This window comes from Myxocyprinus asiaticus, chromosome 28 (genome assembly GCF_019703515.2).
Source record: "Myxocyprinus asiaticus isolate MX2 ecotype Aquarium Trade chromosome 28, UBuf_Myxa_2, whole genome shotgun sequence".
NCBI classification, from domain to species: Eukaryota; Metazoa; Chordata; class Actinopteri; order Cypriniformes; family Catostomidae; genus Myxocyprinus; species Myxocyprinus asiaticus.
Genome location: NC_059371.1, coordinates 44,800,059 through 44,822,558, shown reverse-complemented (window position 1 = coordinate 44,822,558; position 22,500 = coordinate 44,800,059). Strand labels below are relative to the sequence as shown.

General features: G+C 39.8%; 3 protein-coding genes across 5 annotated transcripts in view; 1 reads left to right on the top strand and 2 right to left on the bottom strand.

The window, feature by feature from the left end:
• LOC127419270 (uncharacterized protein PF3D7_1120000-like) overlaps positions 1-3,204 on the bottom strand; it is a 4,646-nt gene extending 1,442 nt beyond the window's left edge. For 2 of the 3 annotated variants that reach the window (XM_051660542.1, XM_051660544.1), the window contains exons 1-2: positions 1,641-3,204; positions 1-21 (exon numbers count right to left, since the gene is read on the bottom strand). The exon at positions 1-21 is cut by the window's left edge and continues 262 nt beyond it. Coding sequence is in view for 1 of the 3 variants with exons in the window: in XM_051660544.1 (XP_051516504.1) it covers positions 2,323-3,039 (717 nt within the window). In the remaining 2 variants the exon portion in view is untranslated. Of the gene's footprint in view, positions 129-1,640 lie in introns of those variants that run through there. The other variant, XM_051660543.1, reaches the window with a different exon arrangement.
• Positions 3,205-3,859: 655 nt separating this feature from the next.
• Positions 3,860-9,416, top strand: LOC127419197 (CXXC-type zinc finger protein 4-like). The gene is made up of 3 exons (XM_051660399.1): positions 3,860-4,482; positions 5,584-6,604; positions 8,759-9,416. The coding sequence occupies exons 2-3, from the start codon at positions 5,633-5,635 to the stop codon at positions 8,804-8,806; spliced, it is 1,020 nt and encodes a 339-aa protein (XP_051516359.1). The 5' UTR covers positions 3,860-4,482; positions 5,584-5,632; the 3' UTR covers positions 8,807-9,416.
• A 5,557-nt stretch (positions 9,417-14,973) lies between these two features.
• Positions 14,974-22,500, bottom strand: part of LOC127419350 (antiviral innate immune response receptor RIG-I-like) — a 26,783-nt gene continuing 19,256 nt past the window's right edge. Inside the window, exons 18-19 of the mRNA XM_051660707.1 lie at positions 18,053-18,214; positions 14,974-15,406 (exon numbers count right to left, since the gene is read on the bottom strand). Coding sequence (XP_051516667.1) covers positions 15,254-15,406; positions 18,053-18,214 — 315 coding nt within the window. The 3' untranslated portion in view covers positions 14,974-15,253. The remainder of the gene's footprint in view (positions 15,407-18,052; positions 18,215-22,500) is intronic.

Below are 22,500 nucleotides of genomic sequence, written 5' to 3'. Positions count from 1 at the left end.
TGAAACCTTCACCTTTTCACTCTGTAGAAGATTCAAGAACAGTGTGAGTGTGTGCCATAACCTGTAACATAATATATACTGTTTTATACAATATAGTCAGAATGTCTTCTTACAGTCAGCTGTACTGTTGTACAGTATGATAACTCACCAGACTGTGACCAATCATGCAGTGGACTCTCTGTCCAGCCTCTCTCATTTTTAAACCGTAGTTGATCACGTGATCAATGACAGTAGCCCTAATCTCATCAGAGACAACTCTTCTTGTTCCTGGTCTTTGTCCTCCTCCTCTTCCCTGTCCGACTCTTCCTCTTCCTCCCCTTGCTCCCCTTCCAACTCCTTCTCTTGCTCCTCTTTGAACTCCCCCTCCTCTAATTCGAACTCTGCCTCGTCCTCTGACTCTCCCTCCAACTCCCCTTACTCTGTCTACATTGTTTGCATCCATTGTTCAAAACCTATAACTTGACCTTTGGCCTATTCTAAAGCCATGATTGGTTGGTGTTAAGTAAAGCAATGAGTGTTTGCACATGTGAGGAGTTAGTGTGAGGCACTGATGAATTAGTGTGGCATTTTGATTGGTTGTGTTTGAAAAAGGAAATCAAGATACTTCCTGTTAGATTTTTGTGTGTTACATAGAGAATTGTGTGTTGTGTTTTGCAAAAAGTGTTTCATGAAATTGAAAACTGAGTCGAAGGCCGAGAATTAGTGTATGGTTTTACAGAGTTGGTGTGTAGTTCTGGTGTTTGAGTGTCAGGTTTCAGAAATTGTGTGACAAGTAAGGATTTTGTGTGTAAGCAGTTGAAAAAAACTGTAAATCAAATGTTTTCTCTCCAATCCCATTTTCCAGTAGTTTTAGGAAGAGTCCTTCGTGCCAGATTGAATCAAAAGCCTTCTCAAAGTCAAGTTGTCTTATTGCCAGATTTATGCCTACTTTATTTTGTGGATATGTGTTCATTATAAATTTGTCCAATAATACATTTACAGTTTGACTTTCTATTGCACTTTGATAATTTTCTTTGCTGTTTTTTGTCCACTTGTAGAATTGTTGCTGCCTTAGTAAATGAGAGGGCTGTCTGTGTGATTCGTTGGTTTGAGTTCGTTTTAGATATAGTGTAATTTTACAGTGGTCTGACAGAGGTGTTTGAGGACTGACTGTGAATGCTCTGAGATGCACTGGGTCAATGTCTGTAATGAAATAATCTACAATACTGTTACCCAGACAAGAATTAAAGGTATAACAGCCAAAAGAGTCTCCCCGTATGCGACCGTTCACTATATACAGGCCCAGCGATTGACAGAGCTCTAGAGGGCTTTTCCCACTTTTGTTTGTGAATTTGTCATAATTATTTCTGAGGTGGTGTGAGGGCAGAGGGTGGCTTGTGTTTGTAATTTATTTGTCTTCCTCTGTGTTGACAAAGTCTGGTTCATTTCCAGTTCTGGCATTTAAATTGCCACACATTAACACATTTCCTTTTGTCTGGAAATGGCAGATCTCATCTTGCAGGATGGAAAAGGTTACTTCATTGTAATAGGGAGATTCAGCCGGGGGTAAATATGTAGCACACAAGAATATGTGACGGTCTGTGGAGACAATATCTTTTTGGATTTTTAACCAAATGTAAAATTTTACGATTTTCACTAACCCATGAGGTGAGAGCACAACAGAGTCAGCATGTGCTGGATGTTTCTGAGGTCTCTGGATGGAGATGAGGCCGGCTGGCTGTCGACTGTGCTAGTACTGGAGTGGATCAGTGATCTGCTGGCTGCTTCAGCATAGCTCCGGCTGCCTGGGTGTTGCTCCTGCTGATGTTCATGTGAATGAGAAGGCAAGGGGGCTGCAGGCCTGGTCATGCGATGTTTTCCAGGGGGAAATATAGAGCTTGTCATGGGGTTTCTCCGCTCAGAGTTGAAGTGGTGGAGGGGGCGGTGATTTGAAGGGTGACCCTATGGGGTGTCTATGAGATCGCTGCGGTGCGCTGGAGCTGCGGTGCAGTGTGATGTCCTTCAGGGTCTTAGCAAAGATGGGGACTGCCTTTCTATGGAGATGGATATGGTCTTAAAGGCTGCTGAGATTCAGAGTGGGGTGCTGAGCCAGGTGTACATTGGGCTTTGGGGCATAGTCTCTAGACACTCTTGCATTTATATGCCTGATGATGTCGGAAATCGGAGCGCAGTAGCAGGGTGAGTTGGGGAAGTTGGAGGATGCCTTCTCTGTTACATTAATAAGAGCTGTAGCTACTCTCTGTTGCTGAGCTCTGAGGTCATTGGTGCCGGTGTGGATGATAATGTGGCTGGGGGACCCCAACTGCTCTTCACACAAGAGCTTCAGGCCTTCTGTATGTTTGGGCACCATATTTTCTTGACATTTCTTCTCATCAAAGAAGAAAGTTTCTTTTCATCGACAAACTTGCCATTCGAGTCCATGAGGAGTACGATCTGAGGCTGCGTTTGACTGGAGTCAGATGGAGGAGGGCTGTTGGGGTTGATGGCTGTGGTAGTTGGATGAGGAGTCTCCTCTAAGCTTTGCTGTTCTCCTCTCTGTGTTAGCTGCTTCTCCAGAGCTGGCAGTTGTTTTCTGTAGGACTCTCTGTCCTCTCTCAATTCTCTCATTTCTTCCTTCATTACATACAGTTGTTTGTTGTACTCCTCTCTCTGGTTTTTCAGTTCCTGAATTTCTTCTTTTAGCATTGCTATTTCTTTCCTGCAATCCTCTTCTTTTCCTGTTTGATCAGTCTCCTGTGCTACTCCATGCACCTCCTCTCTCAGCTGCACCAGTTCCAGCTCCATCTCTCTGAACTTCTCTTTCATGTCACTGATGATGTTGTGTGGTAGGGAGATCTCTTCACTGTCATCTCTGGACTGCTCAATTGTGGATTGATGGGTGGAGGTGGAGGTGGAGGTGTCTTCTGCCTGCTTTAGTGTATTAGGGCTGATCTTGTTCAGTTGAGCTTTTCCTTTAATTTGGAGGAAGTCCTTTTCAAATAGTTTCAGATTTCCCTGAATCATTACAGTCCCATTTTTGTACAGGTTAGCTGTTATCATGACATCTGAATCTCAATCATCCTCTTCTTTGATCTGCAGTTTCCATCCGTTACTGATGCCCTTTCTGATTACTGTGGGGTAATGATGTCTAAATCGCTGAGTGCCAGGCTTCTGGGTCTTCTGTATAAAATATGATGTTACTGACCTCTCCGTTCTTATATAAGTCTGGGTAGTGTTTCTGGTCTGTCCTTGAGGAGCTTTTCTTTAAGATCTCATTGGTAGCTTTATATGGGTATGTTATGGGGACTGATTCTGTCATTGTTCAAATATTCTGACAGTTGCTGGCAGTTTGTTGTTGTTGTTTTATGAATATGCAGATATCCACTGGAGTTAGCTCTTATACTGTAGCTTAATTTGTCCAAAGAACAGTTTTTGGGCAAACCTTTCCCCAAAACAAAGGTAGTTGATTGCAGATCTTATATAGTATATCTGTACTCAATTTGAGAGTTCTTCCCTCTTCTCTCTGTGGCAGATGTATGACCTTTTGGGCTGCTGTCAGCTAGTCGTCTTCTGCTGATTTTTCTTGATTAATTAAACTCCTCTTGTAGGTACTATAGTTGTAGGAAGTCTTATATTCTTGAATTTGTCAAAACTGAATGTCTGGCTTATTTTAAAACAACATAAAAAAAATAAAATAAAAAAAATCAGGAGCTCGTCTTCTTGCTGCTGCTCAACAGAACGTGTCTCTCTCTCTCTCTCTCTCTCTCTCTCTCTCTCTCTCTCTCTCTCTCTCACACACACACACACACACACACACACACACACACACACACAAGCAATTCCCAAACAGCCAGTATCTGCTCCACTGGGGGGAAACGCCTTCTCGCCTCGGTCCCGTTCTATTTTAATAAGCCTTCCGGTGCAGCGGGTAATTACTGTAACGAGCCGCAAATGAACCGTAATGAAACGCAAAATTCTCCCCAAAAAGCCCTCACACGAGCCGCGGCGCGAAGCGCGAGAGTAATAACCGTCATTCAGGCATCGGCGGGAAAAAAAACCAGGGGCGCGAGAGGAGTTGACACGCATTACCCTCAGAGACCCCGTATGTCAGCACCCTCGCGCCTCCCGCGCTTCCACAATAATTCCCCGCAGATGATCAGGAGGTGTCCGCAACGGCGCGCTTCTTCACCTCACACCCCCGTCAGCCACACGCAGCGTGACACACACACACACACACACACACACACACCGGGAGGAGCCGTCTACCCTTCCGTCACCCATACCCGCCCCTGAGGACGGTGCGTCGTTGGCGGCGTCAATATTATTTATTATTCCCGTTAGTCTCGGTATTTAGCGCTGCAGCTGCTCACGGTGATCGTTTAAACGGACGCGTCTAGTTGTCTTTGGGCGCGTGTTTTTGTCTTGTAATGTGGATTATTGAGGCGGCATCAGCGCGCGGTGATGCTCTCCGTTAAAGGATCGTGAAGCGTCGCGAGTCTAAAGGTAAAACTCGTCCATTTTCCGTCCTCCCCCCCGTCTCCGTTAATTGCACCGTAGTGTCCAGCGGTCTTACGCCCTTAATGACCCCTGATCCGCTTGTCGCTGCCGCAGCAGGCGGAGAGTAATTACCGTAATTGATGCTCGAGGCGACGGTGGTGGGGGGTGTTCACGGGAGGCACGTTTCTCTCTCTCTCTTTCAAGCGCACATAAACACACAAACACTCATTTTGAACGCGGTAACTTAGCTTTCCAGGGCTTATTATCGCTACTGATGTTGTTCCTGTAATTAAAACAACAAAAATTAAAAACACGGCTGCTGGTGTTAGACATAATACTATGTTATTATTGTCATGCATATGCACAAAAACATGCATTATATTTGCAAAGGCTATTGTAATGAAAATATATTTTACTCTTTTGTTTTACTAAATATTTAATACTAAATACTGAACTTATAGGGCTATAAGTATTTTAATGTAAATTCTATTAATTGAAATTAATTGCAGTTACCATATCAAGGGAAATAATCAACCATTATGATTTTTGTCAGCCCTAATTTAAGATATATTTTACTAAATTTAACGTTCATAAAAGCACACGCACACAAATTTCGTAAAGTCAAAAGTGCTATAAAAAAAAACTCGCACACTTACTTACTGCTCCAAAAAATGTGTCTTTAATAAATATCCATATTGTTAACGTAACTAAAAAGGAAATTAAAATTTCCTAGTCAACGCATTGTCCAAGATGTGTTTGGTATTGTTACTGCAATTTCTATTATTATTAAAAAATCTTCATAGGGGCGGTTACGAATAGCTAAGAATCCTAGTAGATGCATTTTTTTTTTTTTTTTCAGTTTAGTTTTCTAGAATTGTATGTTATCCAGTAGGCTCTTAATTGATTCTTACTGGATCCTATAAAATTATAGAGCTTATTATAGAAACTATATTAGCAATTGACAAAATATTCTGTATTGTCTGTGAATAAATATTGCAATAAATCCAATTTGAGTAGTGCGATAGAATGGTATAGAACAAAAGCGTGAGGTTTTCTTAATTCTAAAATTCTAGTTTAACATCTCTGTTCACCCTCTTTTGTTCACAGGACCACTGTTGTGGATGGTTGGGTGTTAGTGACGGTTTGTTTTGCTCTGATGGCGAACATGAGCAGTAGTGTGTGCATGGAGACCCCACATGCTCATGGCCATGCCCACGGCCACACCCACAACTACAACCACGCCCCTGGGCGGGACTTTCCCTTGCAGATCGACTCTTGCGTGAACCCTGTGTTGGACTACAGTGCGCAGATGGAGCGGTATCGCTCTTTTGCTACATTCTATAAGAACAGCACGGCTGCCGCAGCTGCTGCCGCCGCCCCCTTTCCCCAGACGGCCAAAATCGCTCGCATCGCCACGCCCCTATTTCCCTCCGCCCGCCTGTCGGCTATGCCAACCTGGCCCTGTGACAACGCCATGCTTTGGGGGCGAAAGCCTACCGCGGTTAACGGACCTCACTCACATCGGACTGGCATGTCGAGAGCGGAGCCAGTGAATGTGCACATGTCTGCCAAACACATTCCACAAGACTCCGCCCTCTCAATGGGTGCTGACAACTTTCTGTCCCCGTTGACAGCGGAGCAATGTCGCGGTTTGCCTGTAACGGGGGCGGAGTGCATGAACCGGCTGAAGTGCCCGCCGTCCGTGCCGCCTGGTGGTGCCGGAGAGGCAGACCGCGGTGGAACATTCGGAGGGATGCCACCACTGGGGGGTCTGTCACTGCCACCTGGGGTCATCGTCATGACGACACTTCACTCTGGTGCGGGGTCATCGGGGGTCACGATGTCAGACAGTGCGTTTCAGATCGCTAACGTGGCGGCGGACTGCCAGCACAGCGGCTCATCCTGCTCCGGCTCGCCCGCTGGTCTTAACGGAAATGCTAACGGCAGCTGCAGCAATGGTGGCGGGGCGGCCAAGCGCAAACGGAAGCGGTGCGGCGTGTGTGCCCCCTGCAGGAGGCTCATTAACTGCGGCGTCTGCAGCTCCTGTCGAAACAGAAAGACGGGACATCAGATCTGCAAGTTCAGGAAGTGCGAGGAACTCAAGAAAAAGCCAGGCAGCTCGATGGAGGTAGGCTGCACAAACACGCAAACACACACACACACACACACACACATGCTGGGAGGTCTATTGAAGTGGGCTGTTTAATTAGGAGTGATGCGACTGGGGGTTTGGATTGGAGCCCAGCCTTGGCACTGGCAGCCATAATTAACCATTGTGCATTAATGCGAGTGTGTGTGTGTGTGTGTGTGTGTGTGTGTGTTAGCTGAAGGTTTGACCATTAACCAAAGCCCTCTGGTGCTGGGAAAATGCCCTTACACTCAAACACACACTTTATCTCTGTCTCATACACACACGGGGAGTACTCAGTGCTGAAAGATGAGGCAACATGTTGTAAGTTCTCTGTAATCATACAAAGAAATCTTTATTAACATTCCACTAACTCAGTGTGCTCAAATCAGATAAGATCATCAAAACCCAGACCAATACCATCAGATCTAGTCTTGCTAATCAGCATAAAGTCTAGTCCACATGATATATTCTGATATACTGACTGTTATGTAAAACGACTGGCCACAGTTTGCGTTGTTTTTAGGTGCCATTTAAGGGCAAGTAAATCTAAACATCAGTGATAATAATAAACCTACATGCAACAAAGTGCTAGCTAATTCAAATAATGGCACTGAAGAAATTTGTACAAAGTGTGTTTAGACTTTAGGCCAAATTATACTTCAGTTTTCCGTGTGCCGCTGCGTGACTGTCCAAGTGCAGCCCAATTTTCTAGACACTCGGACAGTCTACGTCTTTGCACGCTGTCGGCGCATGCGCCTGATGTTGACAGTGCTAAAAGAGTATCGCAGAGTAGTTGTAGGGCACATACATTGTACACGTCAAAGGAGTATACTTTAAAATCTTAAGTGCATGAACATGCACTTGACAGAATGGCACATGGAAAAAGGAAGTATACCCTAGCCTTTAGTGGTCAAAATTCCGGTTTGTCCAAAAGCATTAGGTACTGACTATTTCATAAACATAGCTCAACGGAGTATGCAGCTCTATTCTTGTATATATCGCTTACTTGCAACTAAGTGCTTCAAACAAAACTCCCAAAGATTTGATCCCACGAATTTCGCACGTTTTGTCGAATCCAATGGCTAGATCTTCCTCAGAAGTGCTCATTGTAGCAGTTTGTGAAGTTGTACGCACGACTTTGTTTCCCAGTGGACTGATATTCAATGTGTGCATGCTGAATTTCAGGAGTTGCGTAAAGCTAGCCAACCAGAGTAGAACTAGTAATTTTCAAAACCTGTTGCCATTTTTGTGTTCAGTATGCAGCAGACAGTGAGTGAATGGTTTGGAATTAGAAAATTCGTCGAATTTAATAAAAAATGCACATTCAAATGCAAAAACTGCATTCACACAGAACCATTTTTGTGACGGATGTCTTTGAACGATGTGCCGCATCCAGCGTTTTTTTCAGCGTCTTGTGCAAGAGTGGTGTGTTTTTAGACTAGTCTAGCTTTTTAGGGCAAGAACGTGGTCGTTCTAAACGGCCTCTGTGCCATGAGTTTTAAAACACTGTCAAGTTGAAAGGAGTTAAATTTGGCAAAGCCTGTCTCAATATCAGGGCCATTTCAGACCATTCTGGTGCCCTAGGCGAGATTTCTTTTGGCGCCTCTGTTGTGGGGGGGGGGTTGATGGGGGTGTTTGGGGTGCGTGACGGCGGCCTCCTCTTTGGCGCCCCCTTAGTAGTTGGTGCCCTAGGCGAACTCCTAGTTTGCCTTTACCTAGAAACTGCCGTGCTCGAGATACCCCATGCTCTCTTGCACTCCATCTAGCATCCTGTTTGGTTTGAACATATTCGTTGCACCCTCTTGTGGTCTTAGGAGACTTCGATTTAAAAATCTGGTGATCACGGATGTCTTGTAGCTTTTTTAGGTCCCCCTAATCTGAAATAATGTCTTTAAAATGTAAAGATCATTCGAATTATGGTAATATTTAAGTAACATTTTTTTATTTAGTTTCTCAGCCCTTTTGACAGCCCTAATGGTCTCAATGTTAGTACTTTATGGAAATGTGATTGTGGAGGCATTGCACATACTGTATATAGCTATACCACACATACCAATGCTGTCTAACAAAATCAATTCTGTTATTACCTGCAGAAGATGGCCTTTGCATTATATTGAGCTAAACTGCCAAAAAAAAATGTCTTCCCTGCAGAGAGCGCCATCAGCAGGAGCTGCCGACACCTTCCGCTGGTTCTTCTGAAAAGCTCTCCACAAAACCACATGATGAAACTGAACAATAACTCAAACGGACTGCAGGTCATAACACTACAATCTACCCCGAGGTCTGATCATACTGCAGTCAGGGACTCAAAACCCCCCTCTCACTTTCTACCCCTCCCCCTCAGGACTCCCCTTTAGCCCTGGGGGCATCAGGTGCAACCCGTCCCGCTGGAGCGACATAAAAGGACAAGTCTCTGGTCTCCAGGTCTTGGACTGACCACACCTCACCCCAACACCATATGCTAATGCACTTACAGAACCAGAGACTCGACTCCAGTCACATCAGGACCCCATCCAAGCTTAAAGGAATAGATGAACATCACTCACCCTCATGTCATTCTAAACTCGTATGATTTTATTTCTTCTGTGGATGCGTAGAAGAAAGAAAGTCAAAAGGGTTTGAGTAAATGACGACAGCACTATTCCTGTAGACCACCTTTCTGTTGCATGGGTAGAAAAGTGTTTCGTTTTTAACTAAAGACTTGAAAAAAATGACTTTGTTTATTGCTGTTGTGACACCTCACTGTCTTGATGAGTAAGAGACTCTTAAGATGGCTCGTTGATTAAATGTGATGCTTTTTGAACTGTGACTCTCTGTGCGTCTCCTTTATTTGTGCAAAACCGAACACACTCCGTCATGTATTTATTCACCTGTAATAAGGTTTTGTTAAACGTGTGATGGTCAGCACAGGAGTCGACAAGAGGCTCGATTTAAGCTAGATAATGTGTATGCGGGTGCACGACGTGATAAGATGTCACCCGGAGAGGCTTTTAATGGCGTTTCTAATTCTGATCCTTCTGAGTACAGATGAGCGGGAAAAGATGGCGGAGGCATATCTCGGTGTTAAAGCACTCGGCACATCACTGTACATGTCATCTCTTTATTGTTGGGCCTCTATGACGACTCCCATGTTGCTAGGCAACATGAATTACAATGACATGAATTTTAGAATGAGGGAGGGGCTGAAAGATGCCTTCACTCCCGCACAGATTTACATCACACACAACCTGTATGTGTATGTGAGGGACAAAGACATATTGTCTAGTCCTATTGTAAAACAGAAGTACTCAAATATAATGGGATAAATTATAATGTGACTATATAAAGTAGTTACAAAATCAGAATCCCAGCAAACACAGAATGTTCTCCTAATATTAGCATAATGTTAGGTTCCCGTTTGGTTATTGTTTTGGGAACAAAATAATAACATTCTAGGAATGTTCTCTGTAGGTTCTTTTTGTGTAACCAAAAACTAACCTTCCCAGAACGTTGCAGGGAGGTTTTTTGTAACAACCGAAAGAGAACCTATACAGAACATTCACTAATGGTAATGTTGCAGGGAGGTTTTTTGTAACAACCTTAAGACAACCTATACAGAACGTTCTCTAATGGTTATTTTTAGGTTTTATTTTTAGAACCATAAACTAACCTTCCCAGAATGTTGCAGGGAGGTTTTTTGTAACAACCTAAAGACAACCTATACAGAACATTCACTAATGGTAATGTTGCAGGGAGGTTTTTGTAACAACCTAAAGACAACCTATACAGAACGTTCACTAATGGTAATGTTGCAGGTAGGTTTTTTGTAACAACCTTAAGACAACCTATACAGAACGTTCTCTAATAGTAATATTGCAGGTAGGTTTTTTTGTAACAACCTAAAGACAACCTATACAGAATGTTCTCTAATGGTTATTTTTAGGTTTTATTTTTATAATCATAAACTAACCTTCCCAGAACATTGCAGGGAGGTTTTTTGTAACAACCTAAAGACAACCTATACAGAACGTTTTCTAATGGTTATTTTTAGGGTTTTTTTTTTATAACCATAAACTAACCTTCCCAGAACGTTGCAGGGAGGTTTTTTGTAACAACCTTAAGACAACCTATACAGAACGTTCTCTAATAGTAATATTGCAGGTAGGTTTTTTTGTAACAACCTAAAGACAACCTATACAGAACGTTCTCTAATGGTTATATTTAGGTGTTATTTTTATAACCATAAACTAACCTTCCCAGAATGTTGCAGGGAGGTTTTTTGTAACAACCTAAAGACAACCTATACAGAACATTCACTAATGGTAATGTTGCAGGGAGGTTTTTGTAACAACCTAAAGACAACCTATACAGAACATTCACTAATGTAATGTTGCAGGGAGGTTTATTGCAACAACCTAAAGACAACCTATACAGAACGTTCTCTAATGGTTATTTTTAGTTTTTTTTTATAACCATAAACTAACCTTCCCAGAACATTGCAGGGAGGTTTTTTGTAACAACCTAAAGAGAACCTATACAGAACATTCACTAATGGTAATGTTGCAGGGAGGTTTTTTGTAACAACCTAAAGACAACCTATACAGAACATTCACTAATGGTAACATTGCAGGGAGGTTTATTGTAACAACCTAAAGACAACCTATACAGAACATTCACTAATGGTAACGTTGCAGGGAGGTTTTTTTGTAACAACCTAAAGACAACCTATACAGAACGTTCTCTAATGGTTATTTTTAGGTTTTATTTTTATAATCATAAACTAACCTTCCCAGAACATTGCAGGGAGGTTTTTTGTAACAACCTAAAGACAACCTATACAGAATGTTCTCTAATGGTTATTTTTAGTTTTTTTTTTTATAACCATAAACTAACCTTCCCAGAACGTTGCAGGGAGGTTTTTGTAACAACCTAAAGACAACCTTTACAGAACATTCTCTAATGGTAACATTGCAGGGAGGTTTATTGTAACAACCTAAAGACAACCTATACAGAACATTCACTAATGGTAATGTTGCAGGGAGGTTTTTGTAACAACCTAAAGACAACCTATACAGAACATTCACTAATGCTAACATTGCAGGGAGGTTTATTGCAACAACCTAAAGACAACCTATACAGAACATTCACTAATGGTAACATTGCAGGGAGGTTTATTGCAACAACCTAAAGACAACCTATACAGAACGTTCTCTAATGGTTATTTTTAGTTTTTTTTTTATAACCATAAACTAACCTTCCCAGAACGTTGCAGGGAGGTTTTTGTAACAACCTAAAGACAAACTATACAGAACATTCACTAATGGTAACATTGCAGGGAGGTTTATTGTAACAACCTAAAGACAACCTATACAGAACATTCACTAATGGTAACATTGCAGGGAGGTTTTTTTGTAACAACCTAAAGACAACCTATACAGAATGTTCTCTAATGGTTATTTTTAGTTTTTTTTTTATAACCATAAACTAACCTTCCCAGAACGTTGCAGGGAGGTTTTTGTAACAACCTAAAGACAAACTATACAGAACATTCACTAATGGTAACGTTGCAGGGAGGTTTTTTTGTAACAACCTAAAGACAACCTATACAGAACATTCACTAATGGTAATGTTGCAGGGAGGTTTTTTTGTAACAACCTAAAGACAACCTATACAGAACATTCACTAATGGTAACATTGCAGGGAGGTTTTTGTAACAACCTAAAGACAACCTATACAGAACATTCACTAATGGTAACGTTGCAGGGAGGTTTTTTTGTAACAACCTAAAGACAACCTATACAGAATGTTCTCTAATGGTTATTTTTAGTTTTTTTTTTATAACCATAAACTAACCTTCCCAGAACGTTGCAGGGAGGTTTTTGTAACAACCTAAAGACAACCTATACAGAACATTCTCTAATGGTAACATTGCAGGGAGGTTTATTGTAACAACCTAAAGACAACCTATACAGAACATTCACTAATGGTAACGTTGCAGGGAGGTTTTTTTGTAACAACCTAAAGACAACCTATACAGAACGTTCACTAATGGTAATGTTGCAGGTAGGTTTTTTGTAACAACCTAAAGACAACCTATACAGAACATTCTCTAATGGTAACATTGCAGGGAGGTTTATTGTAACAACCTAAAGACAACCTATACAGAACATTCTCTAATAGTAATATTGCAGGTAGGTTTTTTTGTAACAACCTAAAGACAACCTATACAGAACGTTCACTAATGGTAATGTTGCAGGTAGGTTTTTTGTAACAACCTAAAGACAACCTATACAGAACGTTCTCTAATGGTTATTTTTAGTTTTTTTTTATAACCATAAACTAACCTTCCCAGAATGTTGCAGGGATGTTTTTTGTAACAACCTAAAGACAACCTATACAGAACGTTCACTAATGGTAATGTTGCAGGTAGGTTTTTTGTAACAACCTTAAGACAACCTATACAGAACATTCACTAATGGTAATGTTGCAGGGAGGTTTTTTGTAACAACCTAAAGACAACCTATTCAGAACATTCTCTAATGGTTATTTTTAGTTTTTTTTTTTATAACCATAAACTAACCTTCCCAGAACGTTGCAGGGAGGTTTTTGTAACAACCTAAATACAACCTTTATAGAACATTCTCTAATGGTAATGTTGCAGGGAGGTTTTTTGTAACAACCTAAAGACAACCTATACAGAACGTTCTCTAATAGTAACGTTGCAGGGAGGTTTTTTGTAACAACTTAAAGACAACCTATACAGAACGTTCTCTAATAGTAACGTTGCAGGGAGGTTTTTTGTAACAACCTAAAGACAACCTATACAGAACTTTCTCTAATAGAAACGTTGCAGGGAGGTTTTTTGTAACAACCTAAAGACAACCTATACAGAACGTTCTCTGATAGTAACGTTGCAGGGAGGTTTTTTTGTAACAACCTTAAGACAACCTATACAGAACGTTCTCTAATGGTTATTTTTTATTTTTTTATTATTTATAACCATAAACTAACCTTCCCAGAATGTTGCAGGGATGTTTTTTGTAACAACCTAAAGACAACCTATACAGAACGTTCTCTAATAGTTATTTTTAGGTTTTATTTTTATAACCATTAGGACGTTTTTGATACAGGAATATTTTATGTAAAAAATTAAACAATGGATCAACAAAAACATGGATTGTACACTGATTATTTATTTATTTGGACTGATTGTTTCTAACCCAAAACCCTCTTAGAAAATGTTTTGTGATTACTCATATTTTTGTTGTAGCTGTCGGTGAAACATGTGAACATGATCAAACCACACTAGCATACATTAAAAGAAAAGTCAACTAGATTACAACGGCAGATTTATACCAACAGGTTTAAAAGTGTTCTTAGGACAAATGTATTTTTCATGAAAGTCAGGTTGGGGCATGTTGTCACATTTTATCAGGGCAGGTTGTCAGAAATGTATACAATTTATCAATAACAATATTTGTTTTTATATTTCTGTACGTTACCTTTTCCGCTTAGACATTTCAGAAGCACGTCTGTTTTCAGCTCAAAGTCTTAACAGAACATAAATCCAAATCCTGACGAGAATTATATTTTTCCAAGCGCATAAAAGGAGCGCCACTAGAAATAGGCCTGACATTCAACAAAGATGCAATTCATGCACAAAAAGTCCATATTTCTATTCGTCTAATTAATTGCATTTACCCCACCAACTTCTTATGAATGTGCTGTTTTTGTTTATATATCGCTGGTTCTTGATAGAGTATAATGGGACTGTATAATGGGACGCAGACGGTGCAATAACCGGAGAAGAACCTCCAAATTAAATTGCACTTTGCACCTGCAATTTTGACAAACACACTTGCTCCTATACTTAGCGCCCTTAAAATAGGGTCCATAGTGTGACAACATGCCCCGTTATTGACCTAAAACTCTAATGAGATGTTTATCATTTCATTTTCTCTATAAAATCTGTCCTTAATTCATTCGACTAGAACGCACGTGGCATTGACATAGTGCTTTATGACATCACAGCCTGCCATTAATTGTTGTAATTAAAGTATTTCCCACCTCATAGGGCAAATCATCTATCATGAGGATCAGAAATGAACTGATTATTTTCGCAAAACATTCAAGGTACCCACAAAAACACACCCAGGTAATAATTCATATTCTCAATGGTGATTCTCATTGCATTAAAATAATTTTTATAATAAAAGGATTCTTTTTTTTTTTTACATTTAAATTAGCATAGGCTTCATTTGCTTGATTTAAAACGTAATTTCTTCTTTCCTTCTTTTCATTTTGGGGTGAAATGTGACCCGCAACATGCTGTTGACAGGCTTTGTGTGATTTGAATTGAATTTTACAAAACAGTTCATGTCAAATAATTTCATTTTTTAAAATATTTTAATTGTACTATTTAAAATTCCAGTGTAAATTTCATTTATGTTTCCAGTGAATACAGTCATAATCAAATATCTCACACTAGCCATGTCTAATTAATCATTAATCAATTCATATTAACAAAAGAAAAGCTGTCCTGTCCATGTTCTACGTGTACAATAATAAACGCGACCTGGAAAACATTTAATCAAGTAATTAGTCAACTGACAACAAATAAAGAAACAAGATTCATCTTGATGCATTATTATAATCTATTGACTGAACTCATTCTCTCAGTGGCCATGTTTCAGGCGTGATCTCCGTCACGTCAAACTCTCGTATGGCGAACGTCACCTCACGCCACTTCCCGAAAAACACCTGCTGTTGAGTGATCAGATCCTTCAACACAAAACTCTCGATCTTCAACACCGGCAGATCCTGCAGTTATGAACAGAATAAAGACAGAGCGAATAATGGGGGGACATATTTCGTCTCAAAATCAAAAGAAAGGATTATAAATTATATTTTGCTTTAGGACCATTAAGATTTTTGTCATTGTGACATTATTTTCATTATTTTCACAACTAAGCACATTTCCCTGCCAAATTCTCCTAATTGTGTTGCAAAAATGTATATATATATATATATATATATATATTAGTACTGTAGATTTAAGGAGTTTAGTCAGTGCAATTAATTATATTAAAAATAATGCATAAAATTAATGCAATTAACCCTTGTGTGACCTTCGGGACATTTTTATCTTTTCCATTTTTGTTTTTTCGATCATTTTGTCTGTGTTAATGCCAACAGCATACATTTAGACAAAGGTGTGTATTTTGGGGTAATTTTGATATTTCTACCTCAGTTCCTATAATGCATCTATAATACACAAAATAGTTACACTCAGGACCTTCAGGACAAAAATGTCCCCATTGAAACACATTAAAACTGCAATATTTGATCCCAGTGCTATTAAAGCATAAAATCATGAATTATATGATATTATGCTTTCATTCCGGAGCCCTGGCTTCAGAATTTACATTTTTATATTTTCCACCAGATGGCGCCATTTTTCTCATGTTTAGCCTATGGAGCAAATACATGCTTTTCCCCTATTCTCTGTTTGCTGTATTATAGAGCACTGCAGGACAATTGAATAAATGATGCAGATAAAATTGTTTGTTGGTATGGATGTCAGAGTGTGTGTGTATGTGTGTGTGTGTGTGTGTGTGTGTGTGTGTGTGTACAGGTTTTGCTATACTTGTGAGGACCATGTATTGAGAATCAACCTGTTCTGTGAGGACATTTCTGGTTGTGAGGATCTTTTGGGTGGTCCTCACAAGGGAAATAACATACTAAATGATGTTTTATTGAAAATGTAAAAATGCAGAAAGTTTTTTGTGAGGGTTAGGTTTAGGGGTAGGGTTACGGTTAGGGGACAGAATCTATAGTTTGTACAGTATAAAAATAATTATGTCTATGGAGAGTCCTCATAATGATAGCTACACTAACATGTGTGTGTGTGTGTGTGTGTGTGTGTGTGTGTGTGAAAAACAACAGTGGCATTATGTAAACAAACTGGCATTTAAAGGGTTAAAATCCTGAAAATGAATGAATATTTGGTAGTTATGATCAGGACTGATGTTGGATAAAAAAATCACTGAAAGTGGAAAATAATATTAATATATAATATCATTATGGCAGTTTTTTGACGTGGACATTTTTGTCCTCTAAGGACCTCTGAGTAACTTTTTTAAATTGACGCACAAGGTTTAATCATGTCTCAGGCCGTAAAATGGAATATTATTACAATCTGCGCAAATCAAGGTTGAACTACCACGTGTTTTCAGTAGGGGGCAGTAAGTGACACTCCAGCTGTATAGACAACGCACAGCCGTACTGAGAACAAACGCTCATGACAGAGGGCAGTTCCCAATGCAGGAATTTCGTGACTACTTTTAACTTGACACAACGACCTAAAAAATACACTGTGTTTATGACGTGACACAACCAAAGTGACACGTGTCCTTCTGACGCATGTGTACATTGATGTGTTCTTAGAAAAGCCCTTATAATAAATCTACCTTGAACAGATTGAAGAATTCAATTGCAAAATGGATTGCTGTGGACCAATGATAGGCTTATGTTCAATAATATATAAATAAACAATATATTGCATTATTAAAGCCACTTATTGTATTGCCTAATCAATGCTTTACTCGTCTGACACAATAATTCTATGCATTTTAATGATCTAAATTATCATTTATATTTATAAGTATTTAAATTGTAACTATTTATAATTATTGAATCATTATATATTGAATTATTGTTATTTGAGGAGCTTTCTCAGCAAATATATATGCGATTAATTGTTATTAATTCAATTAATTAATCGGCATATCATGCAATTAATTCGATTAAAAATGTTAATCGATTGACAGCCCTAATATGTTTTGACTTTGACAGTTTTTTCATATATATCATGGTTATATATAACCATGTTAAATAAAAAAAAGAACATTATGTATGGACTGGACTGTTTTCATTACTGTATTATAATGATGAGAATGACATTTTATATTACAGTAATGAGAATCAGTGGGGAAATGTGCCTAATTCTCATGAAAATAATGTCACACGATGCAAAAATTCAAGACAGCCCATACACAGGCTTTGTTTTAAGAATGCAAAATATTAAGTTATTTTAAAAAATGTTTCATGACAATATGACCTGGTCATTTCTTCATGAGATTCACCTAATTGTACCGTTCAATATCAGTGTTTATATATATAAAACACTGATATTGAACGGTACAATTTTATTAAATTAAATTGAATGAATGAATGTCTGTTTGAATTGGCTATTTAGGATTGATATGATTTATTTATGAATGACAGTTTGAATGAAACTCTGGAAATATTCCTGAAAAGAAGAGCATGCTCATTTGCTTGGAACGATCATGGTAGCGTGTCAGATTTGATTTGGTTGGAGTGACACACTCACAGTTTAACTCTCGCTGGAGATTAAAGACGTTTCAAATAAAGACGTGAGGTTTCTGCGATCTGCGTGTGTGTCACCTGTATGTTGATGTAGGAGACGATGATGCCCCAGTCGTGTCTGCAGTCAGCACACAGCATCTTCTTTTTCTTACAGATGCCATCAAATCTTTTGGGGTTTTTATGGGGAACTGTGACGCAGCGTGTGAAGATGGTGTGATCCAGAATGATGTGGTGCGCCTTCTGATGGAGACAGAGAGAAATGTGTTCTTATGTTGAAGCTAAATGTCTAATAACTTCAACAAACCAACCATATTTACAGAAGTCTAGCAGGCAACATCACACTGTTTAATTCAGTGGCGTCTAGTTATCTTGGAAATCAAAATGTTTTTTACACATAATCACAAGTTCATCCGCCTAGAGTCCCAGTAGTCCCACCTCAAAAGGTCAATTTAGACACTTCATAACTCAAATAATAAACATTTGTTACAAAATACAAAAATACAAGCTAGGGCTGAACGATTTGGACAAAAAATCTAATTGCAATTAAAATCAGTTTTGACTTACACCTCCTTTTATTTGTGTTCCAGTGAGACACTTATAATGGAAGTGAATGGGGCCAATCCGTAAACGTTATATATCTTGTATAGCCACAAGACATAAACAATTTTACAACTTCATTGCCATGGTGATGTAATGTCGACAAACCCTAAAATAACCGTAAAAATTACAATTAAAACATTTTTACCGCTCAAATAATACACGTTTTATCTGAAGAATTAATGTAGGTGTTTTTATAAAATTATAAGCGTCACATTTCTGCCTTTAAACCTCTGAAAATTGACCCCATTGACTTCCATTGTAAGTGTCTCACTGGAACACACATTTGTGCTTTTTTTAAAGAAAAGGTGGGACGAGTCAAAATACATTTTTGTGGTAATCAATATTATATCACAAATGCTGTCGATTGAGCTTCACTTGTAATGAACCCGGAATATTCCTTTCAAGAAAACCTAGTACGTGTTTCCTTGTGACCAAAATTAAGAAATGGGCAAACATGCTCCACTGGCCATAGAAATACTGATCAAGAAAGGGGGTTCACACTTGAGACCTCTTAGAAAGAACCGGACCAGAAGGTGGCACTGTTCCAAAACATTTTGAGTACCTTCAGGGCATTGTGCCAATGACACATAACGCGTTTCGTAACGATATGTCAATGCGTTTGAAAAATAAAGCATTTTACAACAAAATTCAAAATGGGCGACACCCAAAATGGCCGACATAGAAAGATTTGGTATCATTCGACTCGGCATCCTGAACAGAATCTAACAAGACCAGATTTGTGATTTTAGGTGAAACCATTCAGAAGTTATAAGCAAAAATATGCATTTTTCATATCTCGTGACCACTAGGAGGTGCTGTGCCGAAACTGTGCAGGTACCCTCAGGTCATGGTTGTCATAACACACACCAAGTTTGATGTGAATATGCTAACGTGTTGCGGAGATATAGCCTCACGTCCAATTTGGTGTGCTCTGGTCAAAAATATTCATTTTTCATATCTCGTGACCACTAGGTGGCGCTGTGTCGAAACTGTGCAGGTACCCTCAGGTCATGGTTTTCATAACACACACCAAGTTTGGTGTGAATACGCTGACGTGTTGCGGAGATATAGCCTCACATCCAATTTGGCGTGCTCTGGTCAAAAATATTCGTTTTTCATATCTCGTGACCACTAGGTGGCGCTGTGTCGAAACTGTGCAGATACCCTCAGGTCATGATTGTCATAACACACACCAAGTTTGGTGTGAATACGCTAACGTGTTGCAGAGATATAGCCTCACATCCAATTTGGCGTGCTCTGGTCAAAAATATTCGTTTTTCATATCTCGTGACCACTAGGTGGCGCTGTGTCGAAACTGTGCAGATACCCTCAGGTCATGATTGTCATAACACACACCAAGTTTGGTGTGAATACGCTAACGTGTTGCAGAGATATAGCCTCACGTCCAATTTGGCGTGCTCTGGTCAAAAATATTCATTTTTCATATCTCGTGACCACTAGGTGGCGCTGTGCCGAAACTGTGCAGATACCCTCAGGTCATGATTGTCATAACACACACCAAGTTTGGTGTGAATATGCTAACGTGTTGCAGAGATATAGCCTCACGTCCAATTTGGCGTGCTCTGGTCAAAAATATTCATTTTTCATATCTCGTGACCACTAGGTGGCGCTGTGCCGAAACTGTGCAGATACCCTCAGGTCATGATTGTCATAACACACACCAAGTTTGGTGTGAATACGCTAACGTGTTGCAGAGATATAGCCTCACGTCCAATTTGGCGTGCTCTGGTCAAAAATATTCATTTTTCATATCTCGTGACCACTAGGTGGCGCTGTGCCGAAACTGTGCAGATACCCTCAGGTCATGATTGTCATAACACACAACAAGATTGGTGTGAATACGCTAACGTGTTGCGGAGATATAGCCTCACATCCAATTTGGCGTGCTCTGGTCAAAAATATTCATTTTTCATATCTCGTGACTACTAGGTGGCGCTGTGCCGAAACTGTGCAGGTACCCTCAGGTCATGATTGTCATAACACACACCAAGTTTGGTGTGAATACGCTAATGTGTTGCAGAGATATAGCCTCACGTCCAATTTGGCGTGCTCTGGTCAAAAATATTCATTTTTCATATCTCCTGACCACTAGGTGGCGCTGTGCCGAAACTGTGCAGATACCCTCAGGTCATGATTGTTATAACACACACCAAGATTGGTGTGAATACGCTAACGTGTTGCGGAGATATAGCCTCACATCCAATTTGGCGTGCTCTGGTCAAAAATATTCATTTTTCATATCTCGTGACTACTAGGTGGCGCCGTGCCGAAACTGTGCAGGAACCCTCAGGTCATGATTGTCATAACACACACCGAGTTTGGTGTGAATACGCTAACGTGTTGCAGAGATATAGCCTCACGTCCAATTTGGCATGCTCTGGTCAAAAATATTCATTTTTCATATCTCGTGACCACTAGGAGGTGCTGTGCCGAAACTGTGCAGGTACCCTCAGGTCATGGTTGTCATAACACACACCAAGTTTGATGTGAATATGCTAACGTGTTGCGGAGATATAGCCTCACATCCAATTTGGCGTGCTCTGGTCAAAAATATTCATTTTTCATATCTCGTGACTACTAGGTGGCGCCGTGCCGAAACTGTGCAGGAACCCTCAGGTCATGATTGTCATAACACACACCGAGTTTGGTGTGAATACGCTAACGTGTTGCAGAGATATAGCCTCACGTCCAATTTGGCATGCTCTGGTCAAAAATATTCATTTTTCATATCTCGTGACCACTAGGAGGTGCTGTGCCGAAACTGTGCAGGTACCCTCAGGTCATGATTGTCATAACACACACCAAGTTTGGTGTGAATACGCTAACGTGTTGCGGAGATATAGCCTCACATCCAATTTGGCGTGCTCTGGTCAAAAATATTCATTTTTCATATCTCGTGACTACTAGGTGGCGCCGTGCCGAAACTGTGCAGGTACCCTCAGGTCATGATTGTCATAACACACACCAAGTTTGGTGTGAATATGCTAAAGCGTTGCGGAGATATAGCCTCACGTCCAATTTGGCATTCTCTGGTTTGAAGATGATCTGATTCAATTTTGTGCAAATCGGACGAACGGTCTAGGAGTTTGAAAAAGTACGTTTTTCGAAAAATTCAAAATGCCGGAAAAATGTTCAAGATGGAAAATGACAGCATAGGGTCATCTCAAGCCAAGGAATCAGAGGGAAAACGAATTTTGATTCTAGTACTCACGGTTCAAAAGTTATTAGCATAAACGTGTGAAATTTTGGGCAGTTGGTGGCGCTAGAGGGTTTGAGTTAGAGACTCCAAATTTACTTCAGTTAATGTTCACACTGTCCTCTATCTGTGTGCCAAATTTCACAACTTTCACGCATATGGTTCTATGGGCTGCCATAGACTAAATAGCGGAAAAATAATAATAATAATAATAATAAAAAGAACACTAACAATTACAATAGGTGCCTATGCACTTTCTTACATGCTTGGCCCCTAATAATTATTATAATTATTATTAATAATAATATCATTATTACTAAACTGATTATTAATTATTAATAAATAAATAAAATGACATTTAAAATAATTAATAATTATTAATAAAATCATATTTCTGTTTTTATTACTATGCGGTCTGGTTAAAACCTTAAGCCTTTATTTTGACGGAAACTTTTATTTTGACGGAACCTGAAGGAAAACGCTTTGTAGTTGAGTTGACAATGGCGTTTTAATGCAGAACATATTTGGAATTGACCCTTCGCTAAGCTCCGCCCCCCTTAGTTGTGGTCACTTGCTCTGACAAGCTCTACAGATCTCCCCATTGGAATGAATGGGAGATTGCCGTGAATAATGCGGTTTTTGGCAAAATATTCTCATATACGGAATGGATAATATTTTTATGTGGGCTGGTATGAAGAGTGGCATTGTA

Coding starts and splice junctions, on each gene's coding strand:
- LOC127419197 (XM_051660399.1), top strand. CDS start 5,633: ATGGCGAACATGAGCAGTAGTGTGTGCATGGAGACCCCACATGCTCAT. Junction 6,605..8,758: donor AGCCAGGCAGCTCGATGGAG/GTAGGCTGCACA, acceptor TCTTCCCTGCAG/AGAGCGCCATCAGCAGGAGC.